The sequence below is a fragment of the Scyliorhinus torazame genome, chromosome 15 (assembly GCF_047496885.1).
Source record: "Scyliorhinus torazame isolate Kashiwa2021f chromosome 15, sScyTor2.1, whole genome shotgun sequence".
NCBI lineage: Eukaryota > Metazoa > Chordata > Chondrichthyes > Carcharhiniformes > Scyliorhinidae > Scyliorhinus > Scyliorhinus torazame.
In genome coordinates, this window is record NC_092721.1 from 138,610,124 (window position 1) to 138,637,024 (window position 26,901).

Genomic DNA, 26,901 nt, shown 5'->3' on the forward strand with positions numbered 1-26,901 from the left:
ATGCAACTGAGGGCTTTTGCGAGGCAACAGGTGAGGGAATTCCCGCAGCTCCCGACACAAGAGGTGCAGGACAGAGTGATCTCAAAGACATGGGTGGGGGATGGTAAGGTGTCAGATATATATAGGGAAATGAGGGACGAAGGGGAGACTATGGTAGATGAACTAAAAGGGAAATGGGAAGAAGAGCTGGGGGAGGAGATCGAGGAGGGGCTGTGGGCAGATGCCCTAAGCAGGGTAAACTCGTCGTCCTCGTGTGCCAGGCTAAGCCTGATTCAGTTTAAGGTATTACACAGGGCACATATGACTGGAGCACGGCTCAGTAAATTTTTTGGGGTGGAGGATAGGTGTGCGAGGTGCTCGAGAAGCCCAGCGAATCATACCCATATGTTTTGGTCATGCCCGGCACTACAGGGGTTTTGGATGGGGGTGACAAAGGTGCTTTCAAAGGTAGTAGGAGTCCGGGTCGAACCAAGCTGGGGGTTGGCTATATTTGGGATTGCACAAGAGCCGGGAGTGCAGGAGGCGAGAGAGGCCAATGTTTTGGCCTTTGCGTCCCTAGTAGCCCGGCGCAGGATATTGCTAATGTGGAAAGAAGCCAAGCCCCCGGGGGTGGAGTCCTGGATAAATGACATGACGGGGTTTATAAAGCTAGAGCGGATTAAGTTCGTCCTAAGGTGGTCGGCTCAAGGGTTCACCAGGCGGTGGCAACCGTTCGTCGAATACCTCGCAGAAAGATAGACGGAATGGGAAAAAGAAGGCAGCAGCAGCAGCCCAGGATCGGGGGGGGGGAGGGGGGGGGGAGGGGTGGGGGGGGGGGGAGGAACCAGAAGGACTCTCAGGGTTGTTAATATATACTGTATAGTATGTATAGGTCGTTGCTACAGATAATTATATATTGGACTGTTAAATTATATTTTTGGAGAGTGTTACTTGTGACAAGGCAGTTGCCAATTAGGGCTAGTTTTCATTTTTGTTATTTATTATTTAATCATTTTTTGTTTATAAAATAGGTCATTGTTATTTGTGTTGTTATAATATTGTGTAAAGGATGCACAATGTACTGTGTTGGTTGACCAAAAATTTTCAATAAAATATTTAATAAAAAAAAAAGATAAAGATAGATGACTTCCGGGTGCGGCGATGACCAGCTAAGTCGCACGTTTCGGCACCTCCCGTTGAAACGGACTTTTGGGCTCTTATTAGGAGCCCCAACGGCAATTTTTAACGGCCAAAATCATTGTGCGGTGAAATAGGAGGGAATCCCCCCGGATAAATATGGATAAAGGAGAGGATAGCGGCCGGATTGCAGTGGATCCACTGGAGCAGCGGCAAGGAAGGGAAGCTCGAAGCAAGATAGCGTTGGAAGGTGGCTGTTCGGTATGGGGCCCAGAGCAACAAGAGTTCCTGCGGCGCTGTGTGGAAGAGCTGAAGAAGGAGGTGTTGGCCCCGATGCTACAGGCGATTGAAGGGCTAAAGGAGGCGCAGAGGACCCAGGAGTTGGAGCTTCGGGTCGTGAAGGCAAAGGCTGTGGAGAATGAGGATGAAATACAGGGCCTGGTGGTAAAGACAGAGACGCATGAGGCACAGCACAAAAGGTGTGTGGAGAGGTTGGAAGCCCTGGAGAATAACTCGAGGAGGAAGAATTTAAGAGTCTTATGTCTTCCTGAAGGCACAGAGGGGGCGGACGTCGGGGCATATGTGAGCACGATGCTTCACTCGCTAATGCGATCGGAGGCCCCGACAGGCCCTTTGGAGGTGGAGGGAGCTTATCGAGTTCTGGCGCGAAGACCAAAGGCAGGAGAAATACCTCGAGCCATAGTGGTGAGGTTTCACCGCTACAATGACCGAGAATTGGTTCTAAGATGGGCGAAGAAAACTCGGAGCAGCAGGTGGGAGAACGCGGTAATCCGCGTGTACCAGGATTGGAGTGCGGAGGTGGCGAGAAGGAGGGCAAGTTTCAACCGGGCCAAGGCGGTGCTCCACAAAAAGAAGGTTAAATTTGGAATGTTGCCACCGGCGAGACTGTGGGTTACACACCAAGGGAAGCAGCACTACTTTGAGATGGCAGAAGAGGCGTGGACATTCATTGTGGACGAGAAGCTGGAATAGTCTGGCGAGAGAAAAAGCTTCTGTAATAAAGTGGTGGGGTGTTTATGTGGGACGAGGAAGCGGGGGGGGGGGGGGGGGAATTTTTCAATTTTGTAACTTTTCTCTTTTCCCCCTGTGGGGGGGGGGAGTATGGGGAACTGTGAGCGCCGGTGGGAAGGAAAGGGGAAGGAGAAGGGAACTGCGCCATCAGGGGCGGGGCCGAGTGGGAAATGCGGGCTTTGCTCCCGCGCTATGGTAATTGTGGCGGGAACGGGGTGCAGGAAGGAGGGGGCCTCGCACAATGAGGGCCGAGGACAAACGGGGGAAGCCGAGGTCAGCCAGAGTTGCTGACTTCTGGGAGCAACATGGGGGGGTGCAACTACACTAGAAAGGGATCTAGCGGAGGGGGGGGGAGTTAACTGGGTTGCTGCTGCTAAGAGGAAGGGGGAGCTGTTATGGGGCGGGGTGGTCGGGACGGGAGAGCACCGTCGGTGGGATATACGGGTACGTGGGAACCGGGTCAGGAGCTGGGTTAGAAAAGGGGATGGCTAGTCGACATGGGTGGGGGGGGGTTAAAGAGCCCCCCAACCCGGCTGATCACGTGGAACGTGAGAGGGCAGAATGGGCCGATTAAAAGGGCACGGGTACTCGCACACCTAAAGAACTTAAAGGCGGATGTGGTCATGTTGCAGGAGACGTACCTGAAACTGGCAGATCAGGTCAGACTACGTAAAGGATGGGTGGGGCAGGTGTTCCATTCGGGCTTAGATGCGAAGAATAGGGGGGTGGCTATTTTAGTGGGGAAACGGGTACTGTTTGAGGCAAAGATCATAGTGGCGGACAGTGGGGGTAGATACGTGATGGTGAGTGGCAGATTGCAAGGGGAGTCGGTGGTTCTGGTGAACGTATACGCCCCGAACTGGGATGATGCAAACTTCATGAAGCGTATGCTGGGGCGTATCCCGGAACTGGAGGCGGGAAAGCTGGTAATGGGGGAGACTTCAATACGGTGCTTGATCCAGGGCTGGACCGGTCTAGGTCTAAGATCGGGAGGAGGCCGGCAGCGGCCAAGGTGCTTAAGGACTTCATGGAGCAGATGGGAGGAGTAGACCCCTGGAGATTTCATTTTTCTCCCATGTTCACAAGGTGTATTCACGGATAGACTTTTTTGTCCTGGGAAGGGCACTGATTCCGAAGGTGACAGGGACGGAGTACATGGCCATAGCCATTTCGGAACACGCTCCACATAGGGTAGATCTGGAGGTAGGAGAGGAAAAGGAGCAGCACCCACTCTGGAGATTGGATATGGGGTTGTTGGCGGATGAGGGGGTATGTCTAAGGGTGAGGGGGTGTATCAAAAGGTACCTGGAGCTTAATGATAATGGAGAGGTCCAGGTGGGAGTGGTCTGGGAGGCGCTGAAGGCGGTGGTCAGAGGGGAACTGATATCCATAAGGGCCCATAAAGGGAAGCAAGAGAGCAAAGAAAGGGAGCGACTGTTGAGAGAACTTCTGAGGGTAGACAGGCAATATGCAGAGGCTCCGGAGGAGGGACTGTACAGGGAAAGACAAAGGCTACATATGGAATTTGACCTGCTGACCACGGGCAAGGCAGAAGCACAGTGGAGGAGGGCACAGGGAGTACAGTATGAGTATGGAGAGAAGGCGAGCCGGTTACTGGCCCAACAACTGAGGAAGAGGGGAGCGGCGAGGGAGATAGGTGGGGTGAGGTATGAGGAAGGTGAGATGGAACGGGGAGCGGAGAGGGTGAACGGGGTGTTTAAGGCATTCTACGAGAGGCTGTATAAGGCTCAGCCCCCGGAAGGGAAGGAGGGAATGATGCATTTCCTAGATCAGCTGGAATTCCCGAAGGTGGAAAAGCAGGAGAGGGCGGGACTGGGAGCACGGATTGAGGTGGAGGAGGTGGTAAAGGGGATTGGGAGCATGCAGGCAGGGAAGGCCCCGGGACCGGATGGGTTCCCGGTGGAATTTTATAGGAAATACATGGACCTACTGGCCCCGCTTCTGACGAGAACCTTTAATGAGGCCAGGGAAAGGGGGAAGTTGCCCCCGACTATGTCGGAGGCGACGATATCGTTACTCTTAAAGAAGGAAAAAGACCCGCTGCAGTGCGGGTCTTACAGGCCTATGTCCCTCCTGAACGTAGATGCTAAGCTCCTGGCCAAGGTGATGGCGACAAGGATAGAGGATTGGGTCCCGGGGATGGTCCACGAGGATCAAACTGGGTTCGTTAAGGGGAGACAGCTGAACACGAATATACGGAGGCTGCTAGGGGTGATGATGATGTCCCCGCCGGAGGGGGAGGCGGAGATAGTGGTGGCGATGGACGCTGAGACAGCATTTGACAGAGTGGAGTGGGACTACCTATGGGAAGTGTTGAGGAGATTTGGTTTTGGAGAGGGGTTTATCGGATGGGTACAGCTGCTATATAGGGCCCCGGTGGCAAGTGTGATCACGAACAGGCAAAGGTCCGACTACTTCCGTCTTTATAAAGGGACAAGACAGGGGTGTCCCCTGTCTCCGTTACTGTTTGCATTGGCAATTGAGCCGCTGGCCATAGCACTGAGGGGCTCTAGGAAGTGGAGGGGAGTACTCAGGGGAGGAGAAGAACACCGGGTATCATTGTATGCAGATGATCTATTGCTGTATGTTGCGGACCCAGTGGAGGGGATGCCTGAGATAATGCGGACACTCAGGGAGTTTGGGGAATTTTCGGGGTACAAATTGAATATGGGGAAGAGTGAGTTGTTTGTGGTGCATCCGGGGGAGCAGAGCAGGGGAATAGATGATTTACCGCTGAGGAGGGTAATAAGAGATTTCCGGTACTTAGGGATCCAGATAGCCAGGAGCTGGGGAACCCTACATAGGCTTAATTTAACACGATTGGTGGAACAGATGGAGAAGGATTTTAAGAGATGGGACATGGTGTCCCGGTCACTGGTGGGTAGGGTGCAGGCGGTCAAAATGGTAGTCCTCCCGAGATTTCTTTATGTGTTCCAGTTCCTCCCGGTGATGGTTCCGAGGGCTTTTTTCAAAAAAAATTGAGAAGAGTGTTATGAGCTTTGTGTGGGCTGGGAAGACCCCGAGAGTGAGGAGGGGGGTTTTGCAGCCTAGCAGGGATAGGGGGGGACTGGCACTGCCGAGCTTAATGAATTATTATTGGGCCGCCAATATCTCAATGGTGTGTAAGTGGATGGTAGAAGGGGAGGGAGCGGCGTGGAAGAGACTGGAAATGGCGTCCTGTAAAGGAACCAGCCTACAAGCATTGGTGACGGCGCCGTTGCCGTTCTCCCCGAAGAAATACACCACAAGTCCAGTGGTGGTGGCAACGCTGAAAATTTGGGGGCAGTGGAGACGGCATGAGGGAATGACGGGTGCCTCGGTGCGGTCCCCGATAAGGAATAATCATAGGTTTGTCCCGGGGAGAATAGATGGGGGATTTAGAACATGGCAGAGAGCAGGGATAGTGCAACTGAGGGATCTGTTCCTAGACGGGACGTTTGCGAGTCTGGAGCGCTGACGGAAGAATACGGGTTGCCCCAGGGGAATGCATTTCGGTATATGCAATTGAGGGCTTTTGTGAGGCAACAGGTGAGGGAATTTCCGCAGCTCCCGATGCAGGAGACTCAAGATAGAGTGATCTCAGGAACATGGGTGGGGGATGGTAGGGTGTCAGATATATACAGGGAAATGAGAGACGAGGGGGAGATCATGGTGGATGAGCTGAAGGGAAAATGGGAAGAGAGCTGGGGGAAGAGATCGAAGAGGGGCTGTGGGCAGATGCCCTACGCAGGGTAAACTCTTCGTCCTCGTGTGCCAGGCTTAGCCTGATACAATTCAAGGTCTTGCACAGGGCGCACATGACTGGAGCAAGGCTCAGTAAATTTTTCGGGGTAGAGGATAGGTGCGGGAGATGCGCGAGAAGCCAGCGAACACACCCACATGTTTTGGTCATGCTCGGCACTGCATGGGTTCTGGGTGGGGGTGGCAAATGTGCTTTTGAAGGTGGTGAGGGTCCGGGTCGAGCCAAGCTAGGGGTTGGCTATATTCGGGGTTGCAGAAGAGCCGGGAGTGCAGGAGGCGAGAGAGGCTAATGTTTTGGCCTTTGCGTCCCTAGTAGCCCAGCGAAGGATATTGTTAATGTGGAAGGAAGCTAAACACCCGGGCGTGGAGGCCTGGATAAATGACATGGCAGGGTTTATAAAACTGGAACGGATAAAGTTCGCACTAAGAGGTCGGCTCAATGGTTCACCAGGCAGTGGCAACCGTTCATTGACTATCTCGCAGAACAGGAACTGGGAAAGTAGCAGCAGCACCCGGGGGGGGAGAGGCTCGGGGGGGGGGGCTCGGGGGCGGGGGGGGGGGGGGCTCGGCTCGGGGGGGGGGGGGGGGGGGGGGTGGAGGCTCGGGGGAGGGGGGGGAGGCTCGGGTGGGTCCTCAGGAGTGTTTTTGTATGGATATTTTTACTTGGACATGTATATTGGCTTGTTTGACTTTATTATTTGGGAGAGTTAATATTTTGTTATGGCAATTGCCATTTAGTTTATATATTATTTATTTATTTGTTAAAAAACGGTCACTATTATTTATATTGTTTTATTGTTGTAAAAAGGGAAACATTTTTGTACTGTTTTGTTTGGCCGGAAAAAAATTTGAATAAAATATATATTTTTTTAAAAAGATAAAGATAGATAGATTTTTGAAGAATAAAGGGATTAAGGGTTATGGTATTTGGGCCAGAAAGTGGAGCTGAGTCCACAAAAGATCAGCCATGATCTCATTGAATGGTGGAGCAGGCTCGAGGGGCCAGATGGCCTACTCCTGCTCCTAGTTTTTATGTTCTTATGTTCTAAAAGCTGCATGACCTCCCCCATCCCCTCAACTGGGTCCGAAATGTATAGGAGCAAACCATCCGCATAGAGCGAGACATGATGCTCCTTACCCCACCCCCCCACCCCCCCCCCCCCCCCCCCCCCCCCCCCCCCACCCCCCGAACCAACCCCTACCAGTTCTTTGAAGCCCGCAGCGCTATGGCCAATGGCTCTATTGCAAGGGCGGATAATAATGGGGAGAGGGGGCACCCCTGCCTCGTCCCTCGATGGAACCTAAAGTATTCCAACCTCACCCTGTTCGTGAATACACTTGCTACGTGTGCCTGATAAAGTAGCTGGACCCACTCTATGAATCCCTCACCGAATCCAAACCTTCTTAGCGTTTCCCACAGGTACTCCAATTCCACCCGGTCAACGACTTTCTCTGCATCCAGCGCAGCCACTACTTCTGCCTCCCCTCCCTCTGAGGGCATCACAATAATGTTTAGGAGCCTCCGTACATTAGAGTTCAATTGACTGCCCTTAACGAAGCCTTGTCTGATCCTCCCCTATCACACCTGGGACACAGTCCTCAATTCTAGCAGCCAAAATCTTGGCCAGAAATTTGGCGTCCACGTTCAAGAGCGATATCTGTCTATAGGACCCACATTTCTCCCGTTTGAGGATGAGTGAAATCGAAGCCTGTGACATTGTTGGGGGGGGGGTTCCTCTTTCTTTAGCCTCATTGAAGGTCCTTAGCAGGAGTGGACTCAACAGTTCCGAAAATTTCTTGTAGAATTCTACAGGATAGCCGTCCGCCCCGGGGCCTTGCCCGACTGCATGCTTCCTTTCTGCTTTTCTAAAAGATTATCCACACAGATGAGATGTCAATCACTGTATGTGATAGTTACATTGTTAAGTGAATTGCTAATAATAATAATCTTTATTGTCACAAGTAGGCTTACATTAACACTGCAATGAAGTTACTGTGAAAAGCCCCTAGTCGCCACACTCCGGCGCCTGTTTGGGTACACAGAGGGAGAATTCAGAATGTCCAATTCACCTAACAAGCACGTCTTTCGGGACTTGTGGGAGGAAACCGGAGCACCCGGAGGAAACCCACACACACACAGGGAGGACGTGCAGACTCCGCACAGACAGTGACCAAAGCCGGGAATCGAACCTGGTACCCTGGCGCTGTGAAACAACAGTGATAACCACTGTGCTACCATGCCAGTTAAATATGTGACATTGATTATCCTATAAATGCAGACAGCTGGAACAATTTGGGGTGAGAGCTTCTTGTGGGTTAGTTGCTATGAGAAAATGTCTTACAATAAACCTGCGTGAACCTAAAAGACCAGACTGGATCGGTTCTTTCACCGAGCCCTGATTATGAGTAACATGAGATGCCTGGATGTTGCTGCTTACACACCGCCAAGGGAGACTGATACCCTTTCTATCAATGTGTTTTGTATATCAAAAGTGTGTCCTCTAATCTAAATATGCAGTGTTCAGCTAAATGCTACAAATGAATAATTACAGTAAGTTCTCTATTGGGTAATATGCAAATAGTACTATCTTGTTAGATTTGCATCCATTAAAAGCCCCATCCAATTTTTTGCATTCGCCACGGTAACAACTTCTGTTGATTGTTTGGCGTGAAACTTGCTCTATTTATTTTCTGTATAAAGTTGGAAAATGTTTATTTATTAAAGCTTGTATATCTTGCTGAAACCAAGTTATCTTATTATGTTTTCTTGTAGGCCTGTATGCTGGCGTTCTATCCAGAATTTGATGTGGGCACTCTCTCTGACTGTGAGGCCATCATTTGCTTGGATTGTTCCTACTCCATGAGGGGCTTAGCTCTTGAACAGGCCAAGAAGGTAGCACTTCTTCTTCTCCGATACCTTCCAACCACCTGCAGGTTCAATGTAATTACCTTTGGCACAGGTTTGCAAAACAATTTATCATCCTTATTTCATTGTGATATGATATTTAAAATTTTTAGAATACATAATACTGCTCTTCTCTCCGACGGGATTTCCGTTTTTCTGTTTTATCATGTTCTCCTTTGGCCCAACCTATCTCTGGTCTTCTATTCTGCCCCACCTCTTCCACTCCCTTTCCAACTGTAATATTCTGTACATTTCTACCTTTCTGTAGAAGGATCATTTAGATCTGAAACATTAAGCCTGTTTCTCTCCGACTTCCGGTGACGGCAATGGTGTGAGTGGTCGCGCACAGGGCAGCTCCTAGTTGAAGGCATAGAAAAGAGCTCTTTTTACCCAAAACGGGTGTAACTTCAACAGAAAAATGTAACTTGAGGGTCGGAGGAGACGTTCCCCGGGAGTGGCATGTCTGCTGATTACCAAACCCGGCAGAAGAAGGTGAAAGATATGGCCAAGGAATTGGAAGAAACATGTGGTGCAGCAGCTATTGGAAAGATGGCAGAGGGGGAAGGGTCAATGCAAATTGGAAGGCCCCAGATGGAACAGTTGATGGCCGTCATCAGGGCAATGTTCCACCAGCAGAGGAAGGAGATGCAGGAGGATCGCTCAAAGGCCATCAAAGAGGCTGTGGCACCCCAGAAGGGCTCGATCGGGAGGGTGTAAAAATGGCTCGGCCAGGGAGATGCAGAACTGCGAATGGGAGAGGAGCAAGGTCTGAATATATCAGGATATTGGAGTTGAACTGCCAAAACGGCGTGGGGAATTCAACAGGGCCAAGGTGGTGCTATATCGACTGCAGATCAGGGCCGGGATTCTCCGACCCCCCGCCGGGTCGGAGAATCCCGGGGGGGAGACGCCGCCTACCCTGTTCTCTGGCGCAATATTTCAGGCGGCGCAGGGATTCCTGCCACGGCAGTCGGGGACCGTTGCGGCCTCCCCGGCGGTTCTCAGGGTCCCGATGGGTCGAGTGGCCGTCCAGTTTTTGACAGTCCCGTCGGCGTGAATTACTCACCTCACGCATGGCGTGACCTGGCAGGTGAGTATGCAGGGGCGGTCCTGGGGGTGGGGGGGGTGGGGGGGGGATCTGACACTGGGACCCCACGGTGGCCTGGCCCGTGATCAGGGCCTACTGATCGGCCGGCCGGCTGTTTCCGTGGGGGCCTTCTTTTCCTCCACGCCGGGCCCCTGTAGGGCTCCGCCATATTGCCCAGGGGCCGACGCGGAGAAGAGAACCCCCCGCGCATGCATGGAAATACATCGGCCGGTCTGCACACGTGCGGAAATACGCCGGCCGGTCCGCGCATGCGCGAGATCACGTCAGCTGTTCCACGCATGCACAAACTCACACTGGCCCCCCAGCCGGCTGGAGCAGCGGGGACGACTCTGGCGGCAAACTAGCCCCCTAGAAAGGTGAGAATTCCTCACCTTGGGGGGCCATTGACGCCGGAGTCATTGGCACCGGTTTTCCCGACGGCGTGGGGACATAGCCCCATTTTCAGAGAATCCCGCTCCAGGTTTGGGATGCTCTACGTGGCAAAGCTGTGGGTGGCTAAAGAAGGCCGAGAGTACTATTTGAGACCCAGAAGCGGCCAATGACTTTATCAAGGAGTATAAACTGGGGAACTGAACATTTTTGGGAGACGGAGGTGCTGGCACTCTGGAGTAATGGAGAATATGGGTAGAGCAGTGGTTGGAGGGAGATGGTCTATTTTCTTTTATCTGATTTGGAGGGTTTTCTTTTTTCTGTTGGGTTGACAAAGGGTAGCAGGGGTGAAACGTTTGTAAGGGGATTGCTGCCCCTCCGCCTGTGGCTGTGTTCTTTTTTGTTTGTCTTTGGGGGAGGTGACCTGTGGTTCAAGATGAGTCTTTGTTTGGGTGAGGGAGGGGGAGTTCTGTGGCGAGCATTCTTCATCGAAGAAAGAGATGAGGGTGGAGGTGGGGTGGGGGTGAGTAGGCGGAGCCTTTGGGCAGGAGTTGCCACGCTGGCAGGTAAGGCTGGTGAATGGAAGTGAGGTGGGGAGAAGGCCGAGAGAGGTGTCTGTAGGGGCGTGAGATGGGGTGGAGCAGGGCAGAGTGGGGGAGATGCGAAGCAGTGAGGTTGGAGAAGAAGCATGGTCAGGGGCAGAGAAAGGGGCTATCTTGGATGGGCCAGGTACAGGGTGAAATTAATGCGGGTAGAGCCGAAAGGGGAGGATGGCGGATGGTAGAGGGAAATAGAAGTGCAAACCCCTGTTAAGGCTGATAACATGGAACATGCGAGGGTTCAACGGACTGGTGAAAAGATCTTGGGTCTTTGCACACCTCAGGAGTTTAAAAGCCAGGGTGGTCTTTCTGTGTGAGACGCACCTCCGCGTGAAGGACCAGTTTAGGCTGAGAAAGGGATGGGTGGGTCAGGTTTTCCACTCGAGGTTTGATTCAAAGTCACAGGGGCTGGCCGTTTTGATGAGCAAGAAAACAGGATTTGTGAGCGCAGAGGAAGTGAGGGACCTAAATGGGAGATATGTGATATGGGGTATTGGAGGGGACTTCGGTGGTACTGGTGAATGTGTTTGCACTGAATTGGGACGATGTAGGTTTTATGAGGGGGTTGCTGGCAACGACCCCGGACTTGGCGCACTAGTTGATTATGGGAGGAAATTTCAATTGTATCTAGAGCCGAGGGTAGATAGATCAAGACCCAGGTCAATGGGCAGGATACGAACGGCAAAGGAGCTGAGAGGGTTTATGGAAAAGATGGGTATGATGGATCTGTGGCACTTCAAGAACCGAGGGGGAAGGGAGTATTCCCTTTTTCTCACCTGTTTATAGGGTGTATTCAAGAATCAACTTTTTTGTAGTGAGCCGGGAGGTTTTGGTTGGGGTGGACGGGGCAGAGTACCCGGAATAGTAATCTTGGACTATGCGCCCCATTGGTTCGAGATTCAGCTTTGATCAGGATGGGAGCAGAGGCCGGGTTGGAGGCTCGATTTGGGGTTGTTGGCGGACAGAGGGTTTTGTGATAAAGTGCAGGCTGTGATTAAAGATTATGTAGAATTGAACCAAAACGGGAGGTGTCGTCGGCCACATCTTGGGAAGCACTAAAAGCAGTGGTCCGAGGGGAGATTATCTCATTCAAGGCACATGCGGATAGTGAAAGGAGGGAGGAGTATGAACGGTTAATGAACAAGATAGTTGAGGTAGATAGGGACTACTCAAAGGTGCCCACCACGGAGGGATTGGTGGGGAGGATAAGGTTGCAGGGGCAATTCGATAGGTTGACGACGGGGAGGGCGGTTGGACAGCTGCATAGGGCAAGGGGACTGCAGTACGAATATGGGGAGAAGGTGAGTCGAATATTAGTGTATCAGCTACGGAGGCAGGCTGCATCCAGAAAAATAGTGAAGGTACGGCTGAAGCAGGGGAGATGGTGTCTGAGCCGGGGAAGATAAATGAGGGATTATTATAAGGAGTTGTAAAGGGTGGACCCGGGGGGGTGAAGAGGGGGACATGGGATGGTTTTGAGATGAACTGGAGTTTCCACAGTTGGAGGAAGAGAAGAGGCAGGCGCTAGAGGAGCTCTTGGGGCTGAGGGAGGTATTGGATAGTATAAGGGATATGAAGGCCCCGAGGCTCGATGGTTACCCAGCGGAGTTTGCAATGGACCTGGCATCACATCTCTTGGGGGTGTTTAATGAGACACTGGAGAAGGGGGAGCTGCCGGAGACGATGATGCAGGCAACAATCACGTTAATACCAAAAAAGGGGAAGGACCCGTTGGAATGTGGGTCGCATAGGTCCACATCACTGTTAAATATGGATGTGAAAGTGCTGGCTAAGTTGGTTGCGGGAACTATGGAAGATTGTGTCCCAGGTGTGGTTGCGGAGGACTAAACAGGCTTTGTAAAGGCCAGGCAGCTTTCTAGTAATATAACGAGACTGTTACCCGTGATCATGACCCCATCGAAAGCTCAAGTACTGGAAGTGGTGGTGTCCATGGATGCAGAGAAGGCATTTGACCAGGTAGAATGGTGGTACCTGTTTGAGGTCCTGGGAAAGTTCGGGTTTGGGCCGAAGTTTGTGGCATGTTATACGTGGCACCGGTGGTAAGTATGCGGACCAACGATATGGGCTCACAAAACTTTGAACTGGACAGGGAAACAAGGCAGGGTGTCCGCTGTAGCTGTTGCTTTTTGCACTAGCTATCGAACCTCTGGCAATGGCTTTTAGGGGGTTGACAGAGTGGCAAGGGATTACGAGGGACCAAAGGGAGCATCGGGTGCGGCTATACGCAGGGCGGCGCAGTGGCACATTGGTTAGCACTGCTGCCTCACAGGTCCAGGGTCCCTGGTTCAATTCCGGCCTCGGGTGACTGTGGAGTTTGTAATTTCTCCTCGTGTCTGTGTGGATTTCCTCCGGTTTCCTCCCACAGTCCAAAGATGTGCAGGTTAGGTGGATTGGTCATGTTAAATTGCCCCTCAGCATCCAAAACGTTTAGGTGGGGTTACTAGGTTTGGGGATACAGTGAAGGCGTGGGATGAACTAGGGTGCTTTTTCCAAGGACCGGTGCAGACTCGATAGGCCGAATAGCCTCCTTCTGTACTGTAGATTCTATGACATACTATTGTATGTATTGGACCCGCTGGGGAGAATGGAGAGGATCATGGGTCTGTTGGGGAAGTTCGCAGTGTTCTTGGGATATAAGCGAAACATAGGAAAAAGTGAAGTGTTCCCGGTGAACAAGCTGGGTTGGCGCACCGACCGAGGGGGGTTGCCATTCAAGGTGGCCAAAGACAGGTTTAGATATCCGGGGACTCAAGTAGCGAGGGAGTGGGCGATACTACATAAATGGAATCTAACAAAACTGGTGGAGGAGGTCCGGGAGGATCTGAAGAGGTAGGACATGCTGCACTTGACTCTGACTGGGAGGGTCTAAGTGGTGAAAATGAACATTTTACCGAGGTTCCTGTTCATATTCCAGACACTTCCTATCTTTTTACCGAAGGCCTTCTTTTGAAAACTGGATATGATTTTCTCCGACTTCGTATGGGCAGGGAAGGTGCCAAGGGTTAAGAGGACCCTGTTACAGAGACTGAGGCGGAAGGGAGGGTTGGCGTTGTCGAACCTGCTGCATTATTACTGGGTGGTGAGCGTGGAGAAGGTGAGGAGGAGAGGGGGCAGAATGGGTTAGGATGGAGGAAGAATCCTGTAGGGGGTCCAGCTTGAGGGCTCTGGTGACGGCGGCATTGCCAATGGCGCCAAGGAAATACGCAGAGAGCTCGGTGGTGCAGTCCACAGTAAAGTTCTGGAACCAGCTGAGGAGGCATTTCAGGATAGAAGGGATGTTGGTGCTGGCGCCGCTGTGCGAAAACAATGGTTTCGAGGCGGGAGAGGATAGATGGTATATATAGGAAGTGGAGAGTAGTGCAGCTGGTTAAGGTGAGGGATTTGTTTCTGGAAGAAGGGTTTGCCAGTACAGAGGAACTGAAGGAGGAGGTAGAGCTCCCGAGTGGAAGTGAATTTAGGTACCTACAGGTAAGGGACTTGGCGCGGAGGGTTTGGAAAGAGCTCTCCAGATTGCCGAGGTACATCCTTTTGAAGTGATTGTTGCTTCCGGATGTGGAAGGGGAGGATAAGATTGGGGACATATACGGATGGCTGGGAGAGCAGGAAAGTGAGCAGCTGGTGAAGATTAAGGAGAAGTGGAAGGGGGAGCTGAGAGGGGAGATAAACTGGGGAGTACGGACTGAGGCGCTACGAAGAGTAAATGCGACCTCCTTGTGTGCAAGGATGAGCCTGATAAAGTTCAAGGTGGTACTCAGGGCACATATGACTCGGGCAAAAATGAGTGGGTTCTTCCAGGGGGTGGCAGATGAGTGTGGGCAGGGACCAGCGAATCATGTTCATATGTTCTGGGGTTGCGAAAAGTTGGAGAGATTCTGGGCGGGAGTGTTCGCGGCGCTAACAAGGATAGTGGGGCAGGGGGCAGCACGGTGGTGCAGTGATTAGCATTGTTGCCTCATGACGCCGAGGTCCCAGATTCAATCTCGGCTTTGGGTCACTGTCAGTGTGGAGTTGGCACATTCTCCCTGTGTTTGCGTGGGATTCGCCCTCAAAACCCAAACATGTGCAGGGTAGGTGGATTGGCCACGCTAAATTGCCCCTTAATTGGAAAAAAATAATTGGGCATTCTAAATTTATTTTAAAAAAGGATAGCGGGGGAGGATGTTGAGCTGGACCCTTTGGTGGCGATGTTTGGGATATCGGAGAAGTGGAGCTAATGTATGGGAGGAAAGCCGACGTCATAATATTATTGTGACCTTCGCGTCTCTGATTGCCAAGCGAAGAATTTTATTGGAGTGATTGTCAGCAACGCCACCGGAGGTGGTAGCCTGGCTGGGTGACTTCTATGGCTTTCTTCAGCTGGAAAAGATCAAATACGAATTATGGAGTTCATCGGAGAGTTTCATGGTGGTATGTTTGTGGCTGTGTTTAAGAAGTTGTTCGTCAGGTAGGGGGGGTGAAAAGGGGGAAAATTTGTACAAATTGTATAGTTGTGTGTTGGGGAGTTCGCTTCCCGAATTGTTTGTTTTGTAACCTTTTCTATAAGTTTGGAATAAAATACTTTTTTTTTTTAAAAGCCTGTTTCGCTCCACAGATTCGGCCAAACCTCCTGAGTTTACCCAGCATTTCCTTTTTTATTTCAGATTTCTAGAATCTGCAGTATTTTCGTTTTATTTAAATGTTTTATGATGTAAAAAGTAATAATAGCTTGAGATTGTAAATCATTTAAAGTTGTATGATTAGTAAATGATTATGAGTGCATCCCAGTCAGACTCGTAAGCATATTCAAGCTGAACACTGGTGATGTCATGCTGGTTTGACTTCATACCACCATACAAAGCTAAATTATGACAGTACCCAACCAGACCACTTGGCACATGGGAACCTACTATACTTAATTTGGAATCATTTTGATATTATGAAAATGTAAAATGCTGCTTGAGATCTAAAACAATACTTAAAATACTAGAAACAAATTATTTTGAAATTGACGACAAAGTTCAGTCCCTAGTTTCTGTGATGTTAGATGATTTCTAGTGGTAGAAGTTGGATACTACAGTTGGATTCAGTGCTCATCATAATAATCTTTATTAGTGTCACAAGTAGGCTGACATTAACACTGCAATTAAATTGCTGTAAAAATTTTCACCTGGGTATGGTGGGAAGAGGTGATGTCCGAACCAATTGTTCAATATGTTTCTGCTCCAGATTACGAGCTGGTGACTCGTGTAAACATTGAATAAGGACAAGATCTTACTCGAACGTGGTGCCACCGAAGTCCTTTGGTACTTACTGTTCTACATTTACATTTTTTAAAAGGCAATGGCATTGAAGGGTGTTTGGGCTCAGTGAGCCATCTAATGTCTTCAGGAGAGAAGGAAGAAAATTGTGAACAGACAGAATGTTTAAATGAAAAAGAAGTGCAGGTTGACCCCAATAATTTAACAGGAAAAGGGCACTGGAATGATAATATCCATGCCTTATTGATTTCTGGCATTGCTGTGGCAATAAATGTTCCTGAGTCCTGTTTGGCATTCGATAAAAATCTTATTTTATTGTTTTCCTACTTTAGATTACCAAGAACTCTTTCACTGTTCACAACAAAGAAATTCTGAAGATGCAGTAAAAGCTGCACGTAAATTTATTCTGGTAGGCATTTCATGGGTACTCCGTGTTTTATTTTCTTTTTAACATTTAAAAGATTAAAGTAGTCGGATTAACTAATCTTTTGAAGTCCATTAAACAACACTGAGCATGTGCTAACCAGAAAGTAAATTGCCTTCCTACTGATTTGTCACCAACAGTAGTTGATAGTAAGAACGTGAATATACTGAAGTTTTTTGTCTTGAACTCATCAGGTCAATGATATGAATACCAGATTTCAAATGATCGCAACAATTTGTTGCACAGGAAAAAGGCATGCTGATTGATTGGCAAATGGTTAGCCACAGTGTTGCAATTAGAAAGCAACAGGGAACTAACTATAAGCTCCCCAGGTTACCTGGTAGTTCAAAAAAGGCTCAAGGCTTGAACATATTTCTTTTGTTTGCAGAGAACAGGTCCTGGCGTATGAATGTATGTTATTTTGAGCAAGTGTAAATGAATCATGTCACTAGTTTGACTGGTTATCTTAAATTGGTTCTAAGTGTAGTTATTTGCACGCCCAGGATTGTTCAGCAAGTGCTGTCAAATCGCAGACCACATCTTTTTTTTAAAATTGCGAGTATCCAATTCATTTTTTCCAATTAAGGGGCAATTTAGCATGGCCAATCCATCTAGCCTGCACATCTTTGGGTTGTGGGGGCGAAACCCACGCAAACACGGGGAGAATGTGCAAATTCCATATGGACAGTGACCCAGAGCCAGGATCAAACCTGGGACCTCGGTGCTGTGAATCTGCAGTGCTAACCACTGCGCCACTGTGCTGCCCGCAAACCACATCTAACAGTGGACATTTTTTGGGGGGGTTTGCAAATGTGAGCTGGTTGAGTATTGTCTGTACTCTATCCATTGCAAACAGCCAGAAGAAAACGCTGTTTGATTCAATCAGCCAATCCTTAGGACTTTTGGCCTGCTAACCTAGCATCGCACTAACTCTGAAATTCATACACAATTGCTAAATTGTATGCTGGGCAGAATGTCATTTTCGACTGACAGCCGCATCTTTTACTAATTAGCCGGAATGAATTTGATTTGCACTCTAGATGTAAAGGCAACAACACAGTTATCCAAATAATACTCTAGTCAACCAATGTTTTAAATTTTCATGTTCTGTTAAAGTCTGTACACAAGCCTATGGGAAACACAGATTTCTGGAGACCATTACTGAGTCTGAACCTGCTTGCCCCATCCAAAAGGATACGCAATATACTTTTGATTTCTGATGGACACATTCAAAATGAAGCTCTTACACTGAAGACAGTACACCAGAACATCAAACACACCAGGATATTTACATGCGGTGTTGGGTAAGTCATTTTGATAACCAGATAATTACAAATAAAGAAGATATTTTATTTGATGTATTTGCCAGCTCTGCTTCTAACAATTTGGGTTTCTCCGATTTATATAAGATTGATTAAAGATAACCATTAAAATAACTTTGCTGTTCTTATATTCCTTTATTACCTCTTCACAAAGCAAATCATCCTATGCTGACACGAAGCCTTTAAGCATGCTCCTGTTGTTAGCTTGGATTTTTTTTTATTATTGGAGATCTCTATCCAAAGTACATCCTTTAATACTTAGCTGCCTCCCTCAAGAACTATTTCTTTCACCTTCTGATGTGTACAGCTCCACCAATTCATTTATCGACCACTTGATCTTTTGACCCACTTTATGCCCCTGACTATTTGTTCCCATCTTCTTGAGTTGGACGGTTTTCTAACATTCTTAAGACATTGTTCACTGATGCCACAAGGACTTCTAAATGTAACATCCTATTTATAATGCTACCAACATTTTCCACTATTATCTAAATATACATTTTCTTTCTCTCACGATACCCAGTATCTGCCTTTCTTTAGCACTTCAAATATAATTTCAGGTCAGGACCATTTCCTTTTTTAAAAAATCTTTTTATTCTCCTCATTTTCAACATTTTCATCAAAAGAAAACAAACAAACAAATACAATAACAATCCCCCAAACAAAAACAGCACCCCCTCAATTTACAAACCAAAACATCCGTCTGTGAACACAAGGTGAAAAAATTAACTGTCAATCAGTAGACAGTATAATCAAAAACAACAATTACCCCAGCCGCCACCACCTCCATGTTCAATGGCAACCAATTCACGAAAGTGCATAATAAACAGTCCCCATGAATTGTAGAACCCCTCCTTCATCCCCCTCAGCTCAAATGTCAAGTAGGTCCCCCCACCAAGCCGAGGCACAGGGTGGAGAAGCTGACCTCCACCCCAACAGGACCCGCCTCCGGGCAATCAGTGAGGTGAAGGCTAAAACATCTGCCCATGCCCCGCCTGCAGCTCGGGCCGGTCCAACACCCCGAAAATGGTTTCTAGGGGCCCTGGTTCCAAGTTCATGTGTAGTACCCCCGAGATGATATTGAAAAGCTCCCTCCAATACCTCTCCAGCATCGGACAGGACCAAAACACGTGAATGCGATTTGCGGGGCCCCTCCCATAATGCTCACATATGTCTTCCACTCCCCCAAAGAGTTTGCTCATCCTCGCTCTCGTGAGGTGCGCCCCATACTCGAACTTCAGCTGTATCAGCCCCAACCTTGCGCATGAGATTGAGGCGTTCGCTGTCTGAACACCTCACACCACAGGCCGACTTCCATAATCTCCCACAACTCTTCCTCCCACTTGGCTTTAATCCCCTCCATGGACACCCCGTCCACCTCCAAAATCTTCCCATGGATCGCAGACACCACCCCCTTTTCCATTCCCTCTGCCATCAATACCCCTTCCAGCAACGAAGGGGTCAGCACTATCGGGAAGCTCTGAACCTCCTTCCTAGCAAAGTCTCGGAGCTGCAGGTACCAAAACCCTTCCCCTTGCCCCAGTCCATACTTCTCCCCTAACTCTTCCAACCTCGCAAAACGCCCCCCCCCCCCCCCCCCGGAACAGGTCTTTCAGTATCCTGATCCCCCTCTCCTCCCATCTCTGAAGCCTCCCGTCTAGCCTTCCCAGCTCAAACCTGTGATTTCCCCCTGATCGGGATCTCCCCTGACGCAGCCCCAACTGAGCCGCTGCCTCTAAATCTTCAGTGTTGCCACCACCACCGAACTCCCAGAGTACTTGCTTGGGGCCATCGGGAGTATGCCATTGCCAGCGCCCTCAACCCCGATCCCCTATACAGACCCTCCTCTGTTCTAACCCACTGGGACTCCCCCCCCCCCCCCACCCACCCACCCCGCCGGCCTCCTCACCTTTTCGGTATTCGCTGCCCAATAGTATTAGAAATTTGGGAGGCCCAACCCTCCTGCCTGAAATCCCCTCTGCAGGACCACCTTCTTGACCCTGGCTACCTCCGCCCCCCCACAAATGAACAAAGTGACCAACTTGTCCACTTTGTTAAATAATGCCTTCGGCAAAAAGACCAGCAGGCACTACAATAGGAGCAGAAATCACGGCAACATATCCATTTTAATCGCTTGCACCCGACTTGCCTGTGACAGAGGGAGGTTGTCCCACTTGCCAAGTCCTCTTTCACCCTCCCACTAAGCTAATAAAATTGTACCTACAGAACCCCCCAGTCTCATGCCAGCTACATCCCCAAATACCTGAAGTGGGTTGCCACCCTGCGAACCCCATCTGATCCTCAAATATCACCTTCAGGAGACACCCCTCCAACCTAGCCACCAGTACCTTCGCCAGTATCTTTGCGTCAACATTCAGTGGCGATATAGGCCAGTACGACCCATACTCTGTCGGGTCTTTATCTTTCTTTAACAGCAGGGAGATTGTGGCCTGCCCCAATCTTTGTGGTAGCACCCCCTTCCCTATCGCTTCATCAAACATCCCCACCATCAGCGGTGTCAATTTGTCTTTAAAGTTCTTTAAAGTAAAGATCAGGGGGAAATCACAGGTTTGAGCTGGGAAGGCTAGACGGGAGGTTTCAGAGATGGGAGGAGAGGGGGATCAGGATACTGAAAGACCTGTTCCGGGGGGCGTTTTGCGAGGTTGGAAGAGTTAGGGGAGAAGTATGGACTGGGGCAGGGGGAAGGGTTTTGGTACCTGCACTGGGAACCCATCTGGACCTCCTGTTCCCCCACCGACAACTCCAGTGTGGCCCTGTCTTTCCCCTCTAGCCTCGGATACTCCAACATCCCCTGATCCTCCCCCGGTGGCTCCAATCTATATAAATTTTCACGGCTCTCCTCAAACACCTTATTAATCTTCCACCACCAATTTCCCCGTCCTATCCTGCACCTGGGCAATTTCCTCGCCGCCACCTCCCTCCGACGTTGGCCTGCCAGCATGCGCCAAGCCTTCTCCCCATATTCGTAAATCGCTCCTCTTGCCCGCCTCTGTTGGCGTACCACCTTCCCTGTCGACAACTGATCAAAACTAGCCTTCTTTCTGTCCAAAAGGGCGGATCCAGATCCCCTGCATACCGCCTGTCTACCTCCAACATCTCCTCAATAAGCCTTTGATGCTCTTGCCTCTCCTCTATATCTACCTTGGTCTTAAATTATATCATATCACCTCCCACCCACCCACCCCCATCCCCCCTTCACTACCGCCTTCATCGCCCTCCATACCATTGCTTGCGATGATTCTCCAGTACAGTTAAAGCCCACATACTCCTCAATCACCTTCCCAATCTTCTCACAGAAACTTCTGTTCCTCAGCAACCCCGCATCCATTCTCCACCCCAGTCTCTGCACTACCCCCATCTCCAGGACCATGTCCACCCAATGCGGCACATGATCAGAGATCGCTATAGCCGAATACTCTGATCCCCGAACCCCCGCCAGCAATGACTTCCCTACTACAAGAAAGTCTATCCTCGAATACACCTCATGAACTGAGGAGAAAAACGAATACTCCTGCTCCCTCGGGTGGAGGAACCGCCCTCTTTTTCCCTCATAAGCCCAGTCAGCACTTTCTCCCCCTCCCCTGCCCCCGGCTGGGTGAGCGAGCCACCGCCTTCTCCATCTGGAACCACTGACTTACCCACCAAAACTGCAACCTACTGTCGAATCCCAAATGAAATAGTTGGCCCACCCAGACCTTCCTGAGCCTCACCTAGTCTTACACTTTCAGATGAATCTCCGCCACTCACAAACCCCTCACATTCCATGGAACTATCCTTTTTTAAAAAATAAACCTTTTATTGAGGTATTTTTTGGTTTTACAGCGACAACAAAATAAACAATATACATGAATCTGTAAACATAGTGCAAAAGCCGTCTTCCTCCCTTACAGGTCCCATCTTTATTAACCCCCTACTCAAAGCTTAACTAATCCCCCCCACCCCTTCTGCTGACGATTAATTTTCCGCAAAGAAGTCGACAAACAGTTGCCACCTCCGGGCGAACCCTAACATTGATCCTCTCAAGATGAACTTGATTTTCTCCAAACAGAGAAAGCTAGCCATGTCCGATAGCCAGGTCTCCGACTTCGGGGGCTTTGAGTCCCTCCAAGCTAATAGTATCCGCCTCCGGGCTACCAGGGAAGCAAAGGTCAGAATGTCTGCCTCTCTCCTCCTGGATTCCCGGGTCTTCCGACACCCCGAAAATCGCCACCTCTGGACTCGGTGCCACCCTTGTTTTTAACACCGTGGACATGACATCTGCAAACCCCTGCCAGAATCCCCTAAGCTTCGGACATGTCCAGAACATGTGGACATGGTTCGCTAGCCCTCCCGCACACTTTGCACAACTATCTTCTACCCCAAAGAACCTGCTCATCCGGGCCACTGTCATGTGAGCCCAGTGAACCTTGAATTGTATCAGGCCGAGCCTGGCACATGTTGTGGACACGTTGACTCTACTCAACGCGTCCGCCCATAAACCATCCTCTATCTCTCCTCCCAACTCCTCCTCCCACTTGCGCTTCAGCTCCTCGGTCTGCGTCTCCTCTGACCCCATAAGTTCCTTGTAAATGTCAGAGACCCTCCCTTCTCCCACACACCCTCTGGAAACTATCCTGTCCTGTATTCCCCTTGGTGGGAGGAGCGGGAAGGTTGAAACCTGCCTGCGCAGGAAATCCCGCACCTGCAGGTACCTGAATTTGTTACCATCGCCAATCCAAATTTCTCCTCCAGCTCCCTCAAGCTAGGAAAGCTCCCCTCTATAAACATATCCCCCATCCTCTCAGTCCCTGCTCTCTGCCATCTCCAGAACACCCCGTCCATCCTTCCCGGGGCAAACCGGTGATTATTACAAATTGGAGACCAACCGATGCTCCCTCTGCTCCCACATGCCTCCTCCATTGCCCCCAGACTCTCAGGGCCGTCACCACCACGGGGCTGGTGGAGTACCCGTGCCGGCAGGAACGGCAGAGGTGCCGTTATCAACGCCCGTAAGCAGGTGCCCTTACATGAAGCCGCCTCCATATATATGCTCCCATGCCGACCCTCACCCTACCGCCCACTTCCTGCTCATGGCTATATTCGCCACCCAATAGTAGTTACTGAAGTTTGGTAATGCCAGCCAGCCCTCTCCCCGGCTCCGCTCAAGCATCCCCCTCCTTACTCGCGGGGTCTTACCCGCCCATACAAAGCCAGTGATCACTTTGTTGACCCGTTTAAAAAAGGACCGCGGAATAAAGATGGGGAGACACTGGAACACAAACCGGAATCTCAGGAGGACCGTCATCTTCACCGTCTGCACCCTCCCGGCTAATGACAGCGGGGAGCGCATCCCACCTCCAAAAATCGTCCTTCATTTGGTCTACTAGTCGGGCCAGATTTAGCTTGTGCAGCTGTTCCCAATCCCGCGCTACTTGGATTTCTAGATACCTAAAGCTTCCCCCTACTGCCCCCTGCGGGGCAGCACGGTAGCCTTGTGGATAGCACAATTGCTTCACAGTTCCAGGGTCCCAGGTTCAATTCCGGCTTGGGTCACTGTCTGTGCGGAGTCTGCACATCCTCCCCGTGTGTGCGTGGGTTTCCTCCGGGTGCTCACGGTTTCCTCCCACAGTCCAAAGATGTGCAGGTTAGGTGGATTGGCCATGATAAATTGCCCTTAGTGTCCAAAATTGCCCTTAGTGTTGGGTGGGGTTACTGGGTTATGGGGATAGGGTGGCGGTGTTGACCTTGGGTAGGGTGCTCTTTCCAAGAGCCGGTGCAGACTCGATGGGCCGAATGGCCTCCTTCTGCACTGTAAATTCTATGAAACCACTCTAAACGGCAGTTCCCACAGTCGCCTCTCCTGTCCCCTCCCCTGGACCGCAAACATCTCACTTTTCCCCATATTTAGTTTATACCCCGAAAACCGGCCAAATTCCCCCAGAATCCTCATGATTTCTTCCATCCCCTCTGCTGGGTCCGATACATACAGGAGCAGGTCGTCTGCATAAAGCGCTCCCCCCCCCCCCCAACCGGACCAGCCCCTCCAGCCCCTTAAGGCTCTCAGTGCAATTGCCAGCGGCTCTATGGCTAATGCGAACAACAGTGGGGAGAGGGGGCACCCCTGTCTCGTCCCCCTATGCAGCCTAAAATAATCTGATGTTGTCCTATTCGTCCGTACGCTCCCCATAGGAGCCTGATACAGCAACCTGACCCAGTCAATAAAGCCCCACCCAAATCCGAACTGTCCCAGTACCTCCCACAGATGCTCCCATTCTACTCGATCAAAGGCCTTCTCTGCGTCCATTGCGACCCCTACCTTCACCTCCCTACCGTCCGGGGGCATCATGATCACGTTTAATATCCTTCTTACTGTAGCGCACAATGACTTACGAGAGAGACGAGTAGTGATGAAGTCGATGAGGCTTTATTAAGCGAGACTTGTCCCCAGTTGTTCAGCAACAGAATGAAGCTGCGGGGAGAAGCTCGGGTTCTTATACTCTGCCTTCAGGGCGGAGCCAGGAGTCAACAGCCAACCAGGACCCGGGATCTGTCAGCCAATAGCATCACGGCTTCACAGTCCCACATGACCCCTAATACATACCACCACATTCACCCCTTGTTAAAAAGGAACCCGGCGGGGTGGTGGTTCGCATGGTGGTAGTGGTTTACAAGGCTGGTCCTGGGAGGAAAATTTTGGGCATGTTACTACAGTTTTAGCCCTACACTGGGCTATGTACAAAGTTTGTGAAACTATTTACAATATTAGTAAGCGAAAAAACATTTTTGTTACAATCCAACAACATTCTTGGTGTCACGCCGATGCCACAAGTCGAGCGGGCGGTCTGGTCTTCCTCGTCGATCGCCTCAGCCCCGGTGGTGGTGCAGGTGCTTGTTCAGGCGTTGTCGTCTCCGGGAGCGTTTCGGTGTTCGTTCCTGTTTCACTCCTGGGCGGGCACGGGAGGAGGACCGATCCTCCCGGGAAGGGGGCGGTCGCGGGGTGCGCCGGTGGTAGGGAGGGGATGATCGGTGTCGGGGGGGGGGGGGGGGGGTGTGTTGCCGGCGGGTGCCAGGTCCCGCAGGGAGACCGTGTCCGGTCGGCCGTCAGGGTACGCCACGTAGGCGTACTGCGGGTTCGCGTGGACAAGGTGAACCCTCTCGACCAACGGGTCCGATTTGTGCGCCCGCACATGTTTCAGGAGCAAAATGGGTCCTGGGGCCGCCAGCCAGGTCGGCAGCGACGTTCCGGAGGAGGACTTCCGGGTGAAGACAAGGAGGCACTCATGAGGCGTTTGGTTAGTGGTGGTACACAGCAGCGACCGGATGGAGTGGAGAGCATCCGGGAATACCTCCTGCCATCGGGAAACTGGGAGATCCCTGGACCGTAGGGCCAGCAGGACGGTCTTCCAGACCGTGCCGTTCTCCCTCTCTACTTGCCCGTTCCCCCGGGGGTTGTAGCTGGTCATCCTGCTCGAGGCTATGCCCTTGCTGAGCAGGAACTGGCGCAGCTCGTCACTCATGAAGGAGGACCCCCTGTCGCTATGGATATATGCGGGGCAACCGAACAGTGTGAATATGGTGCCAAGGGCTTTAATGACTGTGGCCGCTGTCATGTCGGGGCAGGGGATGGCGAAGGGGAAACGAGGGCAGCACGGTAGCATGGTGGTTAGCACAATTGCTTCACAGCTCCAGGGTCCCAGGTTCGATTCCGGCTTGGGTCACTGCCTGTGCGGAGTTTGCACGTTCTCCCCGTGTGTGCGTGGGTTTCCTCCGGTTTCCTCCCACAGTCCAAAGATGTGCGAGTTAGGTGGATTGGCCATGCTAAATTGCCCATAGTGTCCAAAATTGCCCGTAGGGTGGGGTTACTGGGTTATGGGGATTAGGTGGGGTTACTGGGTTATGGGGATAGGGTGGAGGTTTGGACCTTCGGTAGGGTGCTCTTTCCAAGAGCCGGTGCAGACTCGATGGGCCGAATGGCCTCCTTCTGCACTGTAAATTCTATGTCTATGTCTATGAGAGTACTCGTCCACCACGTTCAGGAAGTATGCGTTGCGGTCGGTGGAGGGAGGGGCCCTTTGAAATCCAGACTGAGGCGTTCAAAGGGGCGGGAAGCCTTGATCAGGTGGGCTCTATCCGGCCTGAAAAAGTGCGGTTTGCACTCCGCGCAGATGTGGCAGTTCCTGGTGACTGTACGGACCTCCTCCACAGAGTAGGGGAGGTTGCGGGACTTTATGAAATGGTAGAACCGAGTGACCCCCGGGTGGCAGAGGTCCTCGTGGAGGGCTTGGAGACGGTCTATTTGTGCGTTGGCACATGTGTCGCGGGATAGGGCATCGGACGGCTCGTTCAGCTTTCCGGGACGGTACAAGATCTCGTAGTTGAAGGTGGAGAGCTCAATCCTCCACCTTAAGATCTTGTCATTTTTAATTTTGCCCCGCTGTGCATTATCTTTTTTTTTTAAATATTTTATTGAAAATTTTTGGTCAACCAACACAGTACATTGTGCATCCTTTACACAATATTATAACAACACAAATAACAATGACCTATTTTATAAACAGAAAATGAATAAATAATAAATAACAAAAATGAAAACTAACCCTAATTGGCAACTGCCTTATCACAAGTAACACTCTCCAAAAATATAATTTAACAGTCCAATATATAATTATCTGTAGCAACGACCTATACATATTATACAGTATATATTAACAACCCTGAGAGTCCTTCTGGTTCCTCCTCCCACCCCCCCACCCCCCACCCCCCGATCCTGGACTGCTGCCTTCTTTTTTCCATTCCATCTATCTTTCTGCGAGGTATTCTACAAACGGTTGCCACCGCCTGGTGAACCCTTGAGCCGACCCCCTTAGGACGAACTTAATCCACTCTAGCTTTATAAACCCTGCCATGTCATTTATCCAGGTCTCCACCCCTGGGGGCTTGGCTTCTTTCCACATGAGCAATATCCTACGCCGGGCTACTAGGGACGCAAAGGCCAAAACATCGGCC

The 26,901-nt window shown here is 50.6% G+C and overlaps 1 protein-coding gene across 2 annotated transcripts in view; it reads left to right on the forward strand.

The window, feature by feature from the left end:
• Nucleotides 1-26,901, forward strand: part of parp4 (poly (ADP-ribose) polymerase family, member 4) — a 341,167-nt gene that overhangs the window by 176,760 nt on the left and 137,506 nt on the right. For both annotated transcript variants that reach the window (XM_072476809.1, XM_072476810.1), the window contains 3 exons: nucleotides 8,684-8,870; nucleotides 16,482-16,558; nucleotides 17,690-17,877. In XM_072476809.1, the coding sequence (XP_072332910.1) occupies nucleotides 8,684-8,870; nucleotides 16,482-16,558; nucleotides 17,690-17,877 (452 nt within the window). The remainder of the gene's footprint in view (nucleotides 1-8,683; nucleotides 8,871-16,481; nucleotides 16,559-17,689; nucleotides 17,878-26,901) is intronic.